This window comes from Panthera pardus, unplaced genomic scaffold (assembly GCF_024362965.1).
Source record: "Panthera pardus isolate Hobbes unplaced genomic scaffold, ASM2436296v1 HiC_scaffold_13, whole genome shotgun sequence".
NCBI lineage: Eukaryota > Metazoa > Chordata > Mammalia > Carnivora > Felidae > Panthera > Panthera pardus.
Window position 1 is genome coordinate 135517308 of NW_026526688.1, and position 16877 is coordinate 135534184.

The 16877-nt window shown below is 37.8% G+C and overlaps 1 protein-coding gene across 13 annotated transcripts in view; it reads left to right on the forward strand.

Moving 5' to 3' along the window:
* WDFY3 (WD repeat and FYVE domain containing 3) overlaps nt 1-16877 on the forward strand; it is a 243955-nt gene that overhangs the window by 175886 nt on the left and 51192 nt on the right. For all 13 annotated transcript variants that reach the window (XM_019465333.2, XM_019465400.2, XM_019465375.2 and 10 more), the window contains 8 exons: nt 1966-2065; nt 4275-4435; nt 5547-5776; nt 7326-7435; nt 9438-9620; nt 10512-10669; nt 11765-11842; nt 13491-13718. In XM_019465333.2, the coding sequence (XP_019320878.1) occupies nt 1966-2065; nt 4275-4435; nt 5547-5776; nt 7326-7435; nt 9438-9620; nt 10512-10669; nt 11765-11842; nt 13491-13718 (1248 nt within the window). The remainder of the gene's footprint in view (nt 1-1965; nt 2066-4274; nt 4436-5546; nt 5777-7325; nt 7436-9437; nt 9621-10511; nt 10670-11764; nt 11843-13490; nt 13719-16877) is intronic.

Genomic DNA, 16877 nt, shown 5'->3' on the forward strand with positions numbered 1-16877 from the left:
CATTTAAACTCAGCAATTAGAGCCAATAACAAGCCTAAATTCTGGGTCATAATCACTCATATAATAGATTCTGTGAGAGGATTCAGAGGATTAAATGCCTACTGGTGACTGAGCCAGCCTTAAATCCTTGCCTAATTCAAAAGAATGTTTCTTAATTAAGTAAAGATAAATATTGTTGATGAAGCTACTTTTCTGTGTACTATGGTCCCTTTGTTTGCAGATTCCAAACTTTGTCTAGTTAAGATTTGATAAACCCTACCCATTATTATTTATCCCATTAACCAACCACCTTGAGTTATGATGATCCAGAATGAACACTGTTGTCTTCGGGGGGTTTAAATCCTCCTGTGAATGGAGAACCTTACTCCTTAGTAAACTTCGATCTGCTCAGGCTGTTTGAAAACATGGTCTCTGATCTGATTATAAGGTAATCCTCCAAGATCTAATCAATCTGCTGTTTTCTCTTTATTTGACAGCGTTGAATTCTCACTGTACCATCCACATGAGAAATTGGCAGGGCGTGGCCACAGCTCTACTGCTGACCATTGTCATTAATCTGTTCCAACTGCACAGGAAAATTTATTAAGATTAAAAACAATATGACCTATCTTTCACTTTTCCCCAAATTATTCTGATCCCAAACCAAATTTCTAAACTTTAGTACTATTTTAACTGTTATTAGGCCCACATTTTGTTATTTTTAAACAAAATAAATATGTCTTACCAGCAAAACAGAGAAATGCTTGTTGCAGCTTTGGTTGAGATGTTGGTTTTTGAATCCCTAGAATAAGATCTTTGATCTGAATATAGATTTTAGATTTTTAACTGCTCCCTTAAACCCTTTTTGAGTACCACCTTGAAAATCAGAATAGAAAGAAATGGATTTTTTAAAATAGAGCAGAATTTAATTTTAAATGCATAAAGCAAAACAGTGTTCTAAAGCCCACTTTTGTAACATCATAACCATAGTCCCAGATGTGTGTATTCACGGATCTGCAAAGCATCATTATTCTGCTGGTATCAAAACATACAGATCTCTTTTTAAGAAACAGTTTTGTGTCAGTTTGTTGAACTGTTCCATATCCAGCTCCTACCAAAAGCCAACTGAAACCACTGGCATTTGAGGACGACAGAAGGATGTTTCCACCTTTCATCCCTAGGCTCCCAGTGGTCTGCCACCCACCTCTCAGGTTAGATACTTGCCAGTTATGCACCTGGATTATATTACCCTAATAACAGAAAAGCCATCTGAGGACTGTAGTTTAACTTTGTGCCCTAAGCTTTTATTCAATATCATTTCTAAAATCATCTTTGTACTGTACAAAACCATTCTCAAAGGTATTATGGATAGGGTTAGCATTGTCGTCCTTTTAAAAACCCTTAGAGAACCTTCCTCTAAGAACAACTTCAGGTAAACATCCTTGCTGACAGTCTAGTGTGCTGCTTTTTACAGATAAGAGAAAGCTTTGTAAACCGTATCATCTTTTTTTCTCCTCGATACTGTGGAAGCACAGAGCTAAATTGTGTGCTGTGTGCTTAGTTAACATTTTGATATTAATATTCCCTTCCCCCTCAACTTTGCCCCCTTGATTCCTAGATCCCTGAGGTTTTATATCTGTTTTAATGGCTTTATGATTTATTTTATCTGTATCTCATAAATGGCCAACTGTCTTTGGAAGTGAAGTATACTAATAGATTATCAGGTATTTATTAAATGCTTTTAATACTTAGAATCTTTTTGGAGGACTGGATTCAAAAGATGATACTTTACTTTTGCTTCTTTTTAATTCTGTGGTCACAAAAATAAAAAAAGCATAAGGGTGTCTACTATATCTCATGTCATAATTTATTATTTCCCAGTAGGGTTTTTTTATGTAACTATGTAAGTATTAATAATATAACTATGATTGAGCCCTTATCTTTGTTTAATTGGTTCTGTTTCTAATTGTAAATTTTACTGATTAGGCTTCTCCTGAAAGATCTACAAGAACTCAGCAAAAAGAATTTCAGACTTATATTTTGGATAGTGTGATGGACCATTTGCTTGCAGCTGATGTCTTATTGGGTAATACTATGTCTTATTTTCACTTTATGAAAGTACCTATAATCATTCTTCTTCTCTATCTAAACCCCAAGTGTATCTCCTTTTTAGCTTTATCTTTTCTGTGCATTTTTCCCTCTTCCTGGTATTTTTCTGTAATGAGCAACAAGCCCATATAGCTCATTCCTTTTAATCTGGGATAGAGAGTCAACAACAGGAAGTGTTTTAAGTTGCTTGTCCACATCTGTACACTCAGGTGGCAGGAAGAGGACAAGGGAAGAGAAAAAAATGTTTTTAAGACTGTCTTACAACAAGTTATATTTATGTGACTATCTAGTACTTTTTAACTTACTGTGATATACATACACAACTTATAAGCATAGAGCTCCATGAATTACCACCCAGACATCACGCCTGTATGAGACCACTGAGATTAAAAAAAAAAAAAGAAAAAGAGCACTCAGATAGGAATGCATTACAGACACCCCCAGAAACGTCCCTCCTGCCCTGGCACAGTTACTGCTCACGGAGGCACCGTCCCAACTTCTAAAACAACAGATTGATTTTGCATGCTTTTGAACTTTATAAATGGAATCATACAACATGTATTCTTTGTGGTCTAGCTTCTAATACTCAACATGTTTGTGAGATTTGTCCATGCTGTTGCCTGTAGCAAGAGTCCATTTATTTTCATCACTAGAATATGATAGTATTCTGTCATATGCATATATAAAAATGTATCCATTTTGTTGTTGGACATTTAGTAGTTTCAAGGTTGAAACGGCTAGAAATAAAGCTGCTTGTTCCTATGGGCCACATGGGTGTGCAATATTTCTACCTGCCTGTTAGATATATACCTGTGAGTAGAGTTGTTAGGTCAGAGGTATGTATATGTTATTCTTTAGGATGGCACCCAGTACATAAATTCAAAACACATAAAGGTGTTTTTTCTATATGTCTGTATCTAGTTACAGTAAAAATACAAAACTGGATACATTTACAGTGGAGCTAATTTTTATATGTAAAATAATGATAGAATTTAAAGGAGAAAGAAAAGGAGAGATTTAACATATTTGCTACTTGAGTTCCCAGTAATATTAATCAAAGAACTTCCATGCTATTAAAGTTTGTTTTTTGTTTTTGTTTTTGTTTTGTTTTGTTTTAGAGTAAATCTGCCAAGAAATCTTTAGTATTGTCTTAACATGCAATTCTCAGAGCATAGTGTCAGGTCAAACTTTTGTGTTTGTTTTTATTACTTGAGAAAAACTTACACAGTATCAGTTTTACTATGTAGAGGCATAAAATGAAGAGTTTTGCATAATGGAGTTAGAGTTAGGTGGGAATAATAATCACAATCAGTGGGGCTCCAGAAATTCTAAAAAGGAGGGGCTTACAGAGGGAATTTTGGTTAGGAGGATTAGTCTTGAAGTAGTACATACACAGCAAGTGCACTGAAGGCACTTGCGCAGCTTTAAAAAAAAAAAAAAAAAAAAAAAAAAAAAGTTTATTTATTTTGAAAGAGTGGGGAGGGGCAGAGAAGACAGAGAATCCCAAGCAGGCTCCACGCTCAGTGTAGAGCCCGGCCTGGGGCCTGATCCATGACCGTGAGATCATGACCTGAGCTGAAATCAAGAGTCAGACACGCAGCAGACTGAGCCACCCAGGCGCCTCAGTAGCTTTTTGAAGAGAAGGGTAGTGAAGGTAATCGTGGAGGGAGGAGTAGGGAGGGAAAGGTGCCTCTTGGCCCCACCAGCGCTGATTGTAGTTTATTTTTCACAGTTGTTGTGAACCTCTTTAATGCATATAGTACTTCATTGTGCTTAAAGGTATAATCAAAACTTGAGTTTCATTTGACTGTTTGTTTTACCCTTTATTGTCGCACAGAATCGATTCACAACTAATAACCTGACAGCTTTTTTCTCAGAGATCCTCTGTCACTACCATTTTAAGTTGAGGAACTATTTGCTCATCACAGATGTTCTCAAAGCAATAAGAGACTTCACACTTTGAATCCATAACTCTTTTATCCTGCAGAAATGATTTCTTCCAACATTTGTCATGATTTCTGGCCATGAACATCATTTTCTTAAAGTAGTACATTAGAGCTAGTGGTCTTATTTCTAAATGTAGTAGATGAATTCGTTTTACCTTAGCCTCATTTGTTTGAGATTCTGGTCTTATGCTGGTTGATATCAATTTTCTTAGATATTTTTTTTTCCCTGCTTCAATTTAGGGGAAGATGCATCTCTGCCTATTACCAGCGGAGGAAGCTACCAGGTATTGGTGAACAATGTGTTTTATTTCACACAACGTGTGGTGGACAAGCTTTGGCAAGGCATGTTCAACAAAGAATCTAAACTTCTTATAGATTTTATAATTCAACTAATTGCACAGGTAACCCAATTTCACTATTAGTTTTAGAGTACATGTTTTCCTATTGAAAAACTTTTCCTAATATGTCAAAATTATTGGAAATAAATGTAACTAATAAGATAACGTTAACATTTACCATAAAGCTCACCGTATTGAAAGTGAATAAAAACTGTCAATTTGTAGCCCTTCCCTTCCTTACCCATAGCTGGTGCCAGTGTGTCCCTTGTAAAGTTGCCTAAGTTCCCTCAAGCTGTGGGCTCTCCCTGACCTCCCCACTGACACTGCTCTTTGCCACCCAGATAGCTTCCTTTTGGTTTAAATACCTTAAGTCAGGACAATTTGATGAGGTTTTTTTTGTTTTATTTTTACAGTATGATATATTTGTGTGTAAAGATTTAGAGAGCAGGAAGAGTTGATATTAAAGGCATATTTTCTCCTTGTAATTGAATCTTCACAAAATTCACTGTAGTTCTTTGAAGATGTCATTTTAGAGTATGTGTGTGTGTGTGTGTGTGTGTGTGTGTGTGTGTGTGTGTTCTTTGACTAAAGAATGTTGGCCTGGTTTGGCACAAGTGATTAATCTTACTCAACACTTAATGTGGAAACTGGGAAATGCCATTATTGTGTGTTATTAGCATATGGTGCACAGATTCTTTCGTGTGACCTAAGAATTTTTTTAAGCGTTAAATTTGTATTTATGCCAAAGAGAAAACTTTGCAAGTGAGGAAATGAAATGAGAATGTCAAAAGAAGTTTTTTACTAACATTTTAGGTTTGTTGTGTTTGTTTCTTCAGTAATTTTGAGTGGAGATCACTCCCCCTCACACGACTTTAGTGGTAGGACCTTCTCCCCGGATGGCACTTCCTCATCTCCTCTGGCAGGCTGCTCTGCCCACAGGAGTGGTAGCAGCTCTCCTCACTGGGGGGTGTAGCTCTCCTCTCACTAAATTATGTATATGGCTCTCTTGGGATCTGAACCTCATATTAGCAAAAGCTTTTTGGTTTGTAGCTTAGCACGCCTGTGCTGAGCATGGCATTTGGTACATAATAAACCTAATGTTTCTGTGCGAATGATACGCGGATCTTTTATTTCTGTCCATTCTACTAAATAAAGTATCTTTCATTATCTTTAGTCAAAAAGAAGATCACAGGGATTGTCACTTGATGCGGTTTATCACTGCCTCAATAGGACCATCTTGTACCAGTTCTCACGGGCACACAAAACCGTTCCACAGCAAGTGGCACTCCTAGATTCGCTCAGGGTCCTGACTGTAAACAGGAACTTGATCCTGGGACCTGGGAACCACGACCAGGAATTCATTAGCTGTCTGGCTCACTGCCTTATTAATCTACATGTTGGAAGGTAACTTTTTAATGTTCGGTTTGCCACCTTGAATTTATCTTTGGTATTTTTCCACCAGAACTCTTTGTCCTACTTTTTTGATAGTAACATTTTTTTTTTAAATCTCAGTTTTAAAACTCTGTGGAAAATATGAAAGACAAGGGTTACATTTTTGCAACAAAATGAGTATTCTTTAATTTTCTGTATCTTTAAATTGGTCATTAATCACCTTATGTCACATATATAACTTAAGTTTTTATTTCTTAATTTTGAGAGAGAGAAAGCATGTGAGCAGGGGAAAGGCAGAGAGAGAGGGAGAGACAGTGTCAATCCCAAGCTGACAGCACAGAGCCTGATTCAAAGCTCCATCTCACGAACCATGAGATCATGACCCGAGCCGACATCAAAAGTCAGATACTTAACCAACCGAGCCACCCCGGTGCTGCCACATGTATAATTTTAAAAGAAGAAGAAAGTTTACTTTTTTTTTTTTTTTTTTAATTTTGAGAGAGACAGAGCGGGAGTGGTGGCGGGGTAGAGAGAGCAGGAGAGAGAGGAGAGAGAGAGAGAGAGAGAGAGAAAGAGAACCCCAAGCAGGCTCTGCACTGTCAACACAGAGCCCGATGCAGGACTCAAACCCACAAACCATGAGATTGTGACCTGAGCCTAAACCAAGAGTCAGACGCATAACTGACTGAGCCACCCAGGCTCCCCAAAGTTTACTTTTAAAATAAACAAAATACACATTGTTGGAGGTTAAGGGAGGTGAAAAGAATGCAATAAATAGATGCAGTGGTATATGTTAAATGGGTGAAATTAGTATTTTTCCATTGATTGCTTTGACAAATACGTATTCAGTGTCTGCTGGGGCCGGGCATTGAATTAGGGACTGGGATGAAATGTGAGCAAGAAGGAACCCATGGTGGGGTTTTGGAATATGCAGTCTAGGAGTAAAGATAGAAAAGTAAGCAAGACTGGTCAGGGTGCTAAGTCCTGTGCTAGAAGCATGGTGCTTTGGGAGCATGGAACACATGCCCCTAACTGGAGGAGACACCTGCCAAATTACAACTTGAACATGGTTAAGGAGGAGGTTAGCCCTCCAAAGGGGATAAGAGTGATGTAGAAAGAAGGAGCCATCTGTATGATTGCCCTGGAGGAGGCAAGAATGTGGCACTTAGGGGAAACTGCAAGTAATTGACTGCCACTGAAGCAAAAATGGTGGCATAAGAGACTGGAGGGAGGTGGTGCATAGACATATGAGCAGAATGTTCTTAAATGACCTTTTTATAATTTTTAGGTAAAAATGTTAATAGTGATCAGAAGGCATCTCGGTGCTGTTGTGTCTTTTTAATTACAGTTAGTCAAGTGGGTTTGTGAGATCACCCCTTTAAATGGCATTTTTATGCTAAAGTAGGAAGTTCTGTTTTGTGCATCTGCTGAATGTCTGTCTGCCAATTATGGAACTTTGTAATAGAGCCTGCATTTACCTGTGTCTGCAGAGGTATACTTGGTCATTATGGTTTTCAGCTACAGTCGTTTCCTTCATATAGTTTAAACTGGAATTTTTCAGCAACGTGGATGGGTTCGGACTGGAAGCAGAAGCCCGCATGACTACATGGCACATTATGATACCCTCTGACATTGAACCAGATGGTGGTTACAGCCAAGATATTAGTGAAGGTAATTGCCTCAATATGTTTTCTTCCTTTTCTCTCCCCACTCCTTCATTTCCAAGTTTTAAGATATACCCTGCCCTCTTCCAAAAAAACTCACTTAAGAGATGGCCAGGTGGTTCGGTCGGCTAAGTGTCCGACTTCGGCTCAGGTCATGATCTCGCAGTTTGTGGGTTCAAGCCCCGCATCGGGCTCTGTGCTGACAGCTCGGAGCCGGGAGCCTGCTTCAGATTCTGGGTCTCCCTCTCTCTGCCCTCCCCCACTGGCTGGCGCTCTCTGTGTCTCTCAAAAATAATAAACATTAAAAAAATTTTAAAAACCTCCCTTGAGAAACTGTCAGCATTGACAACCAGCCCCCCAGTAGGTCACACCTGAATCCACACCTATATGCCCACCAACATCTAAATCAACCTGGTAGCTGTAGCTTTCCTTATGCCAAGATGGGTAAACCACTAACTGCTGATATTGCTAGCCCTCAGCATTTCATGGTAACACTGGGACACTTGATATTTATTTACCTTTGCACAGCTAGTGGTGCAAATACTGACTTGGCATTTGCCATTAAGAGAGCTGCCTATTGGTAGTGTCAGACATGTCACATTAGAGACAAATACTGCTTGAGACAGGTTGTCACTACTCTTCTTTTTTTTTTTTTTTTTTTTTTGAGAAAGAGAAAGTGGGAGCAAGCAGGGGAAGGGCAGAGGGAGAGAGAAAATCTCAAGCAGGCTCCATGCCCAGCACAGAGCCCAACTCCAGGCTTGATCTCCTATGGGATCATGATCTGAGCCAAAATCAAGGGTCCGACACTTAACTGACTGAGCCACCCAGGTGCCCCACTACTACCGTTTTTATTCTCTTTTAATCTAGTTTTCCCACTGATTTTTATAAGTATTGTGCATTAAAGTCTTTGGGGTGGATTGATTTCTAATTTCCATGTTGGTCCATAGAAAAGTCAGATAACTACAGTAGTGTTGGTCTCCCCAGCCATACAGTGTGGTGGTTTAGCATATGACTTTATCCTTTGGAAGGCCAACACTCACTCTTTCATTCATTTAAGCATTAATTTACTCTGTTTGCTTTCACTAACACATTTTGAAGCCCAGACACTGAGGAACAGTGACTGTTTTCACCCCATACGGAACTAACAGTTTAGAATGTTGGTTCTCAAAGCAGACTAACCACATCAGCATCATTTGAGAGCTTGTTAGAAAAACAGATTCTCTGGCCCCACTCAGATCTACTGAATCAGAAACTCTGGGCATGGAGACCAGCAGTCTGTTCTAACAGGCCATTCAGGTGACTCTGATGCTTGGTAAAGATTGGTCTAGAGCAGGAGTCAGACAAATTAGCAAGGAATCCTTTAGTAAGATGCAATTTAATAGTAAATATAAATATTCTTTTCAAATATTTGTTCTCTTTTTCCTTTTGAAAATTTAGGAACAAGTAACTTAATTTTCCACTTAAATAGATTTAAAAATTATTTTTAAATGGGGGTAAGTTTTTACATAGAAGAAGCTAGACAATAAAATTTCTGTGTATTCAATTTCTAGTTTTATAAGCAAAAATGTAGTCTTTTGCATACATATGAATATATATTTTTAAATTTTTTTTAATGTTTATTTTTGAGAGACAGAGACACAGTGTAAGCAGGGGAGGGGCAGAGAGAATCTGAAGCAGGCTCCAGGCTCTGAGCTGTCAGCACAGAGCCCAATGTGGAGCTTAAAAACACGAACTATGAGATCATGACCTGAGCCAAAGTTGGATGCTTAACTAACTGAGCCACCCAGGTGCCCCATGAACATATATATTTCTTAAGTTCTCCAAGTAACCAACCACTGTTTTGGTTATCTGAATAATAATTTTTACTGAGCTTAATATGATATGAAGCTTTTTTTTTTTTTTTTGACAACTAAGTACCCTAGATGAGATTCTTAGATGTAAAACATGAAGAAAATTACTAACTACCTTTATATTGTGTTTTTGATAAGTTGCTTTTTTCCATTTCCTAGGGCGTCAGCTTCTTATAAAAGCTGTCAACAGAGTTTGGACTGAATTAATTCATAGTAAGAAACAAGCCTTGGAGGAGCTTTTCAAAGTCACTCTACCTGTGAACGAAAGGGGTCATGTGGACATAGCTATAGCAAGGCCGCTCATTGAAGAAGCTGGTTTAAAGTGTTGGCAGAATCATCTGGGTAAGAGAGTCCTCAGAGATGATATGAACAAGAGATTTTACATGCGACTGTTGTCTATGGGTACACTTTAGATATGTAATTAAAACTATCCCAAAAGGATATTATGGTGGCAAAAGTGAAAGTTAACAGCCATTCTAGAATGGTTATGTTGAGATTTGGCTTTTTTTCCCTCAGGTTTTTTTTTTGTTGTTTTTTTGTTTGTTTGTTTTTTAATCTGAGATGTGTTACCTACCCCTCTGCCATTTATAAATTTGTAAATAATACTCTGCCTGCAGATGTTCATTATGGTCACCATCTTGTCTACAAATCCATAATCCCTCTTCTGTAATTCTGAAATTCAAAAAACCCTGAAAATCCAAGGTTTTTTCAGGAATTTGGTGCCCAAAATCACTTGTTAGCAAAGCCTAACCTATCTTGATTTATCCTACTTAGTATAAATATTCGCACATTTTGCTGCAGAAATATTAATTTGTTCATTTTATGGTTTACTGTCATTGACCTTCTGTTGGTACTATATAATATATAGTGTATGTACCGTATCACTTTTTTAAAATCCAAAACATTCTACATTCCAGAGTATATGCAGCACCAAATATTTTAGGTAGGGGGTTGTGAATTGTTGTTAACACAGAAACTGAATGCAGTTAAAGTAAGTTTGCGTATTACTGCAGAGCTGTGAGGCTTCAGCCAAATGTAAATTCAACTAGTACGGCAATTCCCAAGCAGTTATCCATGTAAATGTCTAATATCTAAGAGAATGTCTGTGTCTGTAACGTCAGCTGCTCTTCATAACTACAAAATTGTGGTTTGTAACCATGACACAAAAGTGTTAAAAGTAAGACTGAGAAATACATGGAGAAATTGCAGAGTCATGTAATTTTAATTTCACAGCCCACGAGAAGAAATGCATAAGTCGAGGAGAAGCTCTAGCGCCCACCACGCAATCCAAATTGTCCCGCGTGAGCAGTGGTTTTGGTCTTTCCAAGTTAACAGGATCAAGAAGGAATCGAAAGGAAAGTGGTCTTAACAAACACAGTCTTTCCACCCAGGTACGTTGTTTAGCTTCATCGATGGTACTATTAGAAATCTGTATTTCAAGGTTTAGTTGTAGTGTTTCATACAATACATTTAACATGTACAAGCATACGATTTGAAGTACAACTTTTGTGAATTGTTGCTTTAGAAGAGAGAAGGAAAGAACCCACATAATGAGAACGTCTCCCAACTGTCTATGATAAAATTGCGTTCTGAGTGTTGTGTATGCACAACCACTTCATAACTGGACGTGACATCCAGATACTGATCTGTGATCAGACCGTGGATAATCTTTCCCAGTTTTTCCAAACTTCCAATAATTTTGTTACTGATAATTATATAAATTATAAAGCAGTAGCAGAACAAAATGGTTTCTTTGTTCTTTAGTACCTTGTCATATATATCTGTGATTGATTTTTTTCAAAACTCCTCTACCTATGTTAATTGCTTCTTCATCATACTTCCTCTACCATCCCAGAATCTTAGGCAGCTGTGAGGGTCTGAGAGGAACAATATGTATCATTCACACATTCCATGTGTTAGGCCAGGTTCTCCAGGAAGCACACCTAGAGGGAGTTTGGTGCAAGGTGTTTATACCAGGTGCCCTTGTGGTCCATATTTGTGGAAGGGTAAGAAAGGAAGCAGAATTGACCACAGGGAAACACTAGGTTACAAGGCAGGTCTGGCCTCAACTGACCTAAGTGGAGCTTTGGGGCCAAAACGGCCTGCCCCAGTTGACCTGTACTGAGCTGAAATAGCTGAACTTGCCTGCCTCCAAATCACCCCGTCATTAGGTTTGGGGTTCCCTGGCAGTTCTCTGCAGCTGTGGTGATCCCTGAAGGTGCTGATGGCACTCTCAAAGGCTGTAGGAGCAAGCATGTCCTTGAAGGGGCATTGAGCAGGGGAGGGCTGGGAGTGGATCTGTGTCCATCATGCAAGCCTCCATTAGATTCATCAGATAATTAATCTTTTAGGGTTTTGTTTATTTTGTAGTTGTGCCTTTAGCAGAATATTAATTTAATAAATAATTTGACATTATTTTAAGGCTAGTTAGCATTTTTCCAGGCAATCCATGAAATATTAACATCTCATTTTCCATCCATTGTTAGGAGATTTCTCAGTGGATGTTTACACATATTGCTGTTGTCCGTGACTTAGTAGATACACAATATAAGGAATATCAGGAGGTAAGAATTCGTAACTATAATAAAGGTTTGTTTTGTGTTCCTTGACTGAGAAAAGACTGTTTCTCATGATACTTTTTTAATCCGAAGAGTAAGTTGCTGAACTGCGTTCATCATCAGATGATGTTTTAAATTATCCCTGCCAGCTACTTTGGCCATTGGTTTTAAGACAGAAAAATTTGACCTTTCTAGAAGCAGATGGCATTGCAAAAAACAACAAACTGGAAATCACAACAATACCATTAATGTCAATGGTACTGATGTATTGCATGTGTTGTTCCTAATAAATATTAAAATACAAGAAAATCTGTCTCAGACTTAACAAGGAGACTATGAAAATATGCACTCTGCCTTGTACATATCTGTCTCTGAAAAGTCTCTTAAAATTCAAAAAAAACTTGAAGATGAAATAATTTTTTTTCTTATAGTCACTTAGTGATTATGTTGGTAAGAAATAAATTCAGTGAAATACTCTTGGTGAATTCATGATTACTCAAAAACTTATCCTAAATATTTTATTTCCAAAATGGCTGATTTAGATCTATTAAAGATTTCTGAATGCTGAACTGCTACTATTTTAGGAGCATACACTAGCTATTTGTTACAGGGTATTGACCTCCCCACCAAGAATACATTAAATACTACTATAATATTATGTAACTTCAAGATTATTCATTCTGTAATCTTCCTGTTAGCTGTAGAAAGAGATCTTTATTCTTAGACTGATATTGTATTCTTCTATTCCATCAATCATTAAATGTGCGATATGTCTTGGGGCGCCTGGGTGGCTCAGTTGGTCAAGTGTCCGACTTCGCTCAGGTCATGAACTCACAGTTCATGAGTTTGAGCCCCACATCGGGCTCTGTGCTGACAGCTTGGAGCCTGGAGCCTGCTTCAGATTCTGTGTCTCCCTCGCTCTCTGCCCCTCACCCGCTCACTCTCTGTCTCTCAAACATAAATAAACATTAAAAAAAAAATTTTTTTAATGTGCTATATGTCTTGATATTTGATATATACCAAGAAGTTATACCAATTCAGAAATTTTCTTTTAAGTAAAGTGGTTTGGATCGATCCCAGTGGCCAACTGAAAATGGTTTTTCTTTTGTTCTTCTATGAATATCAAGTTTTTTACCAGAACTGCATGTTTATATTCTTTACCTAAAATTTTTGGAAATGTTACCAAGTTTACCAGTAATGTGGTGTGCTGGCAGTATTTCTTGATCTGATTCACTAGATTTTCTCCTATCCAGGTTCTAGTACCTACCTGTTTTATAACTTGAGGGTGGGAAGGGGACTCATCCCTAAATTACTGTGTTTATCCATTAACTTACACTGAACTAATCATTTCAGTGTATTTTCATAAGGCACTGCACACTCTGCCTTGTACGTATCTGTCATTTACTTGGTGCTAAAGTAATCACTTTGGCCACCATAAAAACCGTACCTTCTCACAAAATTAGTAGCCTGATGTTTTTTAACAATTTTATTGTTATAGAACAACAAATAAATGTAATTTTACTTATATACTATTGACTGAAATGGTATATACTGGTTTTGTTTCCAAATATTAACTTGGTTTTAAGTTATTTGTAGACTTTTAATTATTGCTCCCACTTTTGCTTGAAAACCAACCTGGACCCCCTCCCCGTAGCGCCAGCAAAATGCCCTGAAGTACGTGACAGAGGAGTGGTGCCAGATCGAGTACGAACTGTTGCGGGAGCGAGGGTTGTGGGGCCCCCCCATCGGTTCCCATCTAGACAAATGGATGTTGGAGATGACAGAAGGGCCCTGCAGAATGAGGAAAAAAATGGTGCGAAATGATATGTTTTATAACCATTACCCTTATGTGCCAGAAACGGAGCAAGAGACCAACGTGGCGGTGAGTATTCAGAGTTAAATATTCGTAATGGCTCTTAAAAAATTTTTCCTCTTGGCAAGCATTCTCCTCTCAGGTCGTTTACCTAAAATCTCTAATTTAGGAACTTCACCGAACAGTGTCAGATTGATAACACAGGGTGGTGGGTGTGGGATGAAGCAGTGCAACAAGGCAGCGAGGAGACGCTATGACAGGCTCTCGGGCCGACTGCCAGGGTTTCCAGCCAGCCTCTGCCACTTCACTCGCTGAGTGACCTGGGACAGGCCACGAGCCACGCCAGGTTTCCGTTTCCTTGTGCCTAAAATGGAGAAAGTAACAGTCCCATCTCAAAAGCTGTTAGGACTCAGTTGGTTAAAATTAGAGAGGTACTTCTGTGGTGCTTATTTGTGTGCCAGAAAGCATTCTGAGTGACTTACGTAAATAAACAGTGGCACTAAGCAGTATCCTTTGAAGAAATACAACAGCTAAAGAATAATAGCCTGAATATCTATCTTTCTCTGTGTATCAAGAAACTTCATCACGGACTCCACAGGTTTAAAACACGGCAGAAGTTCTTTTTATTCAGAGAAGTCACCCTTTCCAAAGCCTTTCTTCAGACTTTTGCACATGACTAGAAAAATTTCTTCCAAGCCGATGATGGCACAGGAATCGTGTTTTTAAGTTTAGGGAAATACACTCTCCTGGGCGTGGCTAGCTGGCTCAGTCAGTTCCGGGTCATGAGTTCAAGCCTCTCATTGGGTGTAGAGCCTACTTAAAAACAAAAACAAGCAAACAAACAGAAGAAAAGTATACTTTCCCAAGAAAGCCACTACAAGTTTAAAAGAGAAACCATAAGACTATAAAATCCACTGAGTTCAATTCTGAAAACCCTCTTAACATTTCAAAATAGTAATTCAACTCTTCAGTGTCCACTAATAATCCTTTGCCTCCAAAACGAAGTACACTTTTGTCCTTAGAAAACTCATGTTTATTGTAGAATCACAGCTTTGGAAGCTGAAAGGGGGTCTCACCTGTCATTTTATCCAGCTTCTTCATTCTGTTGTTTTAATGTTTAATCAATTGCAAAGACATTATTTATGAGGCCTTTACCTGTGTTTGTACCTTGTCTCTGAAATGAAGTCCATATTTCACACTTGAGAGCACACCTGTGTTTGGACTAGCCACACTTCATGTGGTCAGTGGCTGCCATTCTAGACCAGAACAGCTCTAGAGAATTCCTGACTTTTAGACCACTGTTTCGTGACTTGTTCTTAATCTATACTCCTTTTTGATGAAAAATTCTTACATCTTCCTTTAATCTCATTTAAATTTAAAAAAATTAAAATTGTAGCTTTTAAAAAAATACAGTCTGGAAAAGCATCTTCTAAGATTTTCCTCCTCCCCAAGGATCTGATCACACTATGCTTCATGAAGACAGAATGGTGACTCTCTCTCAAGGGAATGTATTCCATGCTGTGTTTCACTCCAGTATTTAGCTGTCTTTGAAATAAATCTAGTGTAAACTCCTATACCCAGTTAGAAACCCAGATCACTACAGATCACTAAAGTATATTTGGGGTTTGCTTTTGGATATGTGGTTAATACAAAATGTTTAGAATTCTAAAAATGTTTAGAGTCAAACACTTACCAACTGTAGAAGTTTTATTATATTGTATTAAAAACTTCATTTCAAAACCTTTCATGGTTTAAATACTTTCACATTCTTGACTTGATATTTGATTCTCTTGACAATTAAAGAAACTAAGATTTATAAAAGAAGCTTAGAACGTGGATCTTCTAATAAGTAGTTTGCGTTCTATAATGTGAGGGAAGCTTGCATTGTTCCAGTGACCCTTTTTTTCCTGCCAAAACCCTGGCTCTATTTATTTTGTACCCACTGATTTCACTACTGTTCTCATACTTCTTAGAATATACAGGGCTTCTAGGTGGCTCAGTGGGTTAAGCATCGGACTTCAGCTCAGGTCATGATCTCACAGTTCGTGGGTTTGAGCCTTGTGTTGGGCTCTGTGCTGACAGCTCAGAGCCTGGAGCCTGCTTCAGATTCTGTGTCTCCTTCTCTCTCTCTCTCTGCCCCTCCCATGCTCATGCTGTCTGTCTCTCAAAATGAATAAATGTTTAAAAAAATTTTTTAAAGAATATGGGTCTTAGACCTGCTAATAAATAGTTAAGATTTTTCAACATAACTTCCTAAAGTTCACTTTTCCCAGAGCTATTCCATTCTGTCAAGAATGTTATACTTGGTACAGCTGTAACTTAAAGCACCACAATCTCTAATACTAGTACACTATATTAAAAAAAAATAAAATCCACCCATATTTTGCAGCCTTTCACTAGCACCTACTTTTGTCTGAGCAAACCAGCAATACAGTCTCTAATTCTTAATCTTTTCTTCAAGTGAATAATTAAGACTTTAAGCCTGTAACAATCTGATAAAATATTTCTTGAGTCAACAGTCATTTAAATTGAATCCATTCAAGAATACTAAAATATAAGACAAATATGCTCTCCTAAAAATGTGACAAACCCACTATTTTTATTTAACTGAGGCATATGCTTTTGAGGCATATTTTTTACTTATATAACCATATTTTTATATTGTTTATTCCTTTCCTTCTTTATAACAGTGTCATTCAACTTTATAGAAGTATATTTAAACTTCCGTATCAGATAAAAACAAAATAACCTATTCGAAGTTCACACTTACAACCTTAGTATCATTAGCATTTTACGTAAGCAAAAGCGTTCACCATCCTAAGAAATCTAAACAGTCTCAGAAATAAGTATGTACCATATGGAACTTATTTTTCAGCCAGATGGGTTACATATTGGGAAATACAAGGCAGTCAAGAAAGGCTGCAGATACATTTACAGAAAAGGAAAGAGCAGGTGGGAAGGGGAGACAGTTACAGAATGTGGAATTTATGTGGCTTAGTCCATTCACGAGTCAAGGTTAATCTGAATCTGCTGTGATGAAATTTTCTGAATGACTAATTATTTTGGTTTTGCCAGTTCAGAATTCTTGTAAATTTAAAATGCCATTAAATGTCCACTTTTATTTTATGGAATATGCAGTCTGGCAATGTTTACAGCAAAGAAGATTCCAAAAAATAGAAGCAGCTGCTCTCCTACTGACTTGTATCATAAGATCAAAAAAGAAGAGTA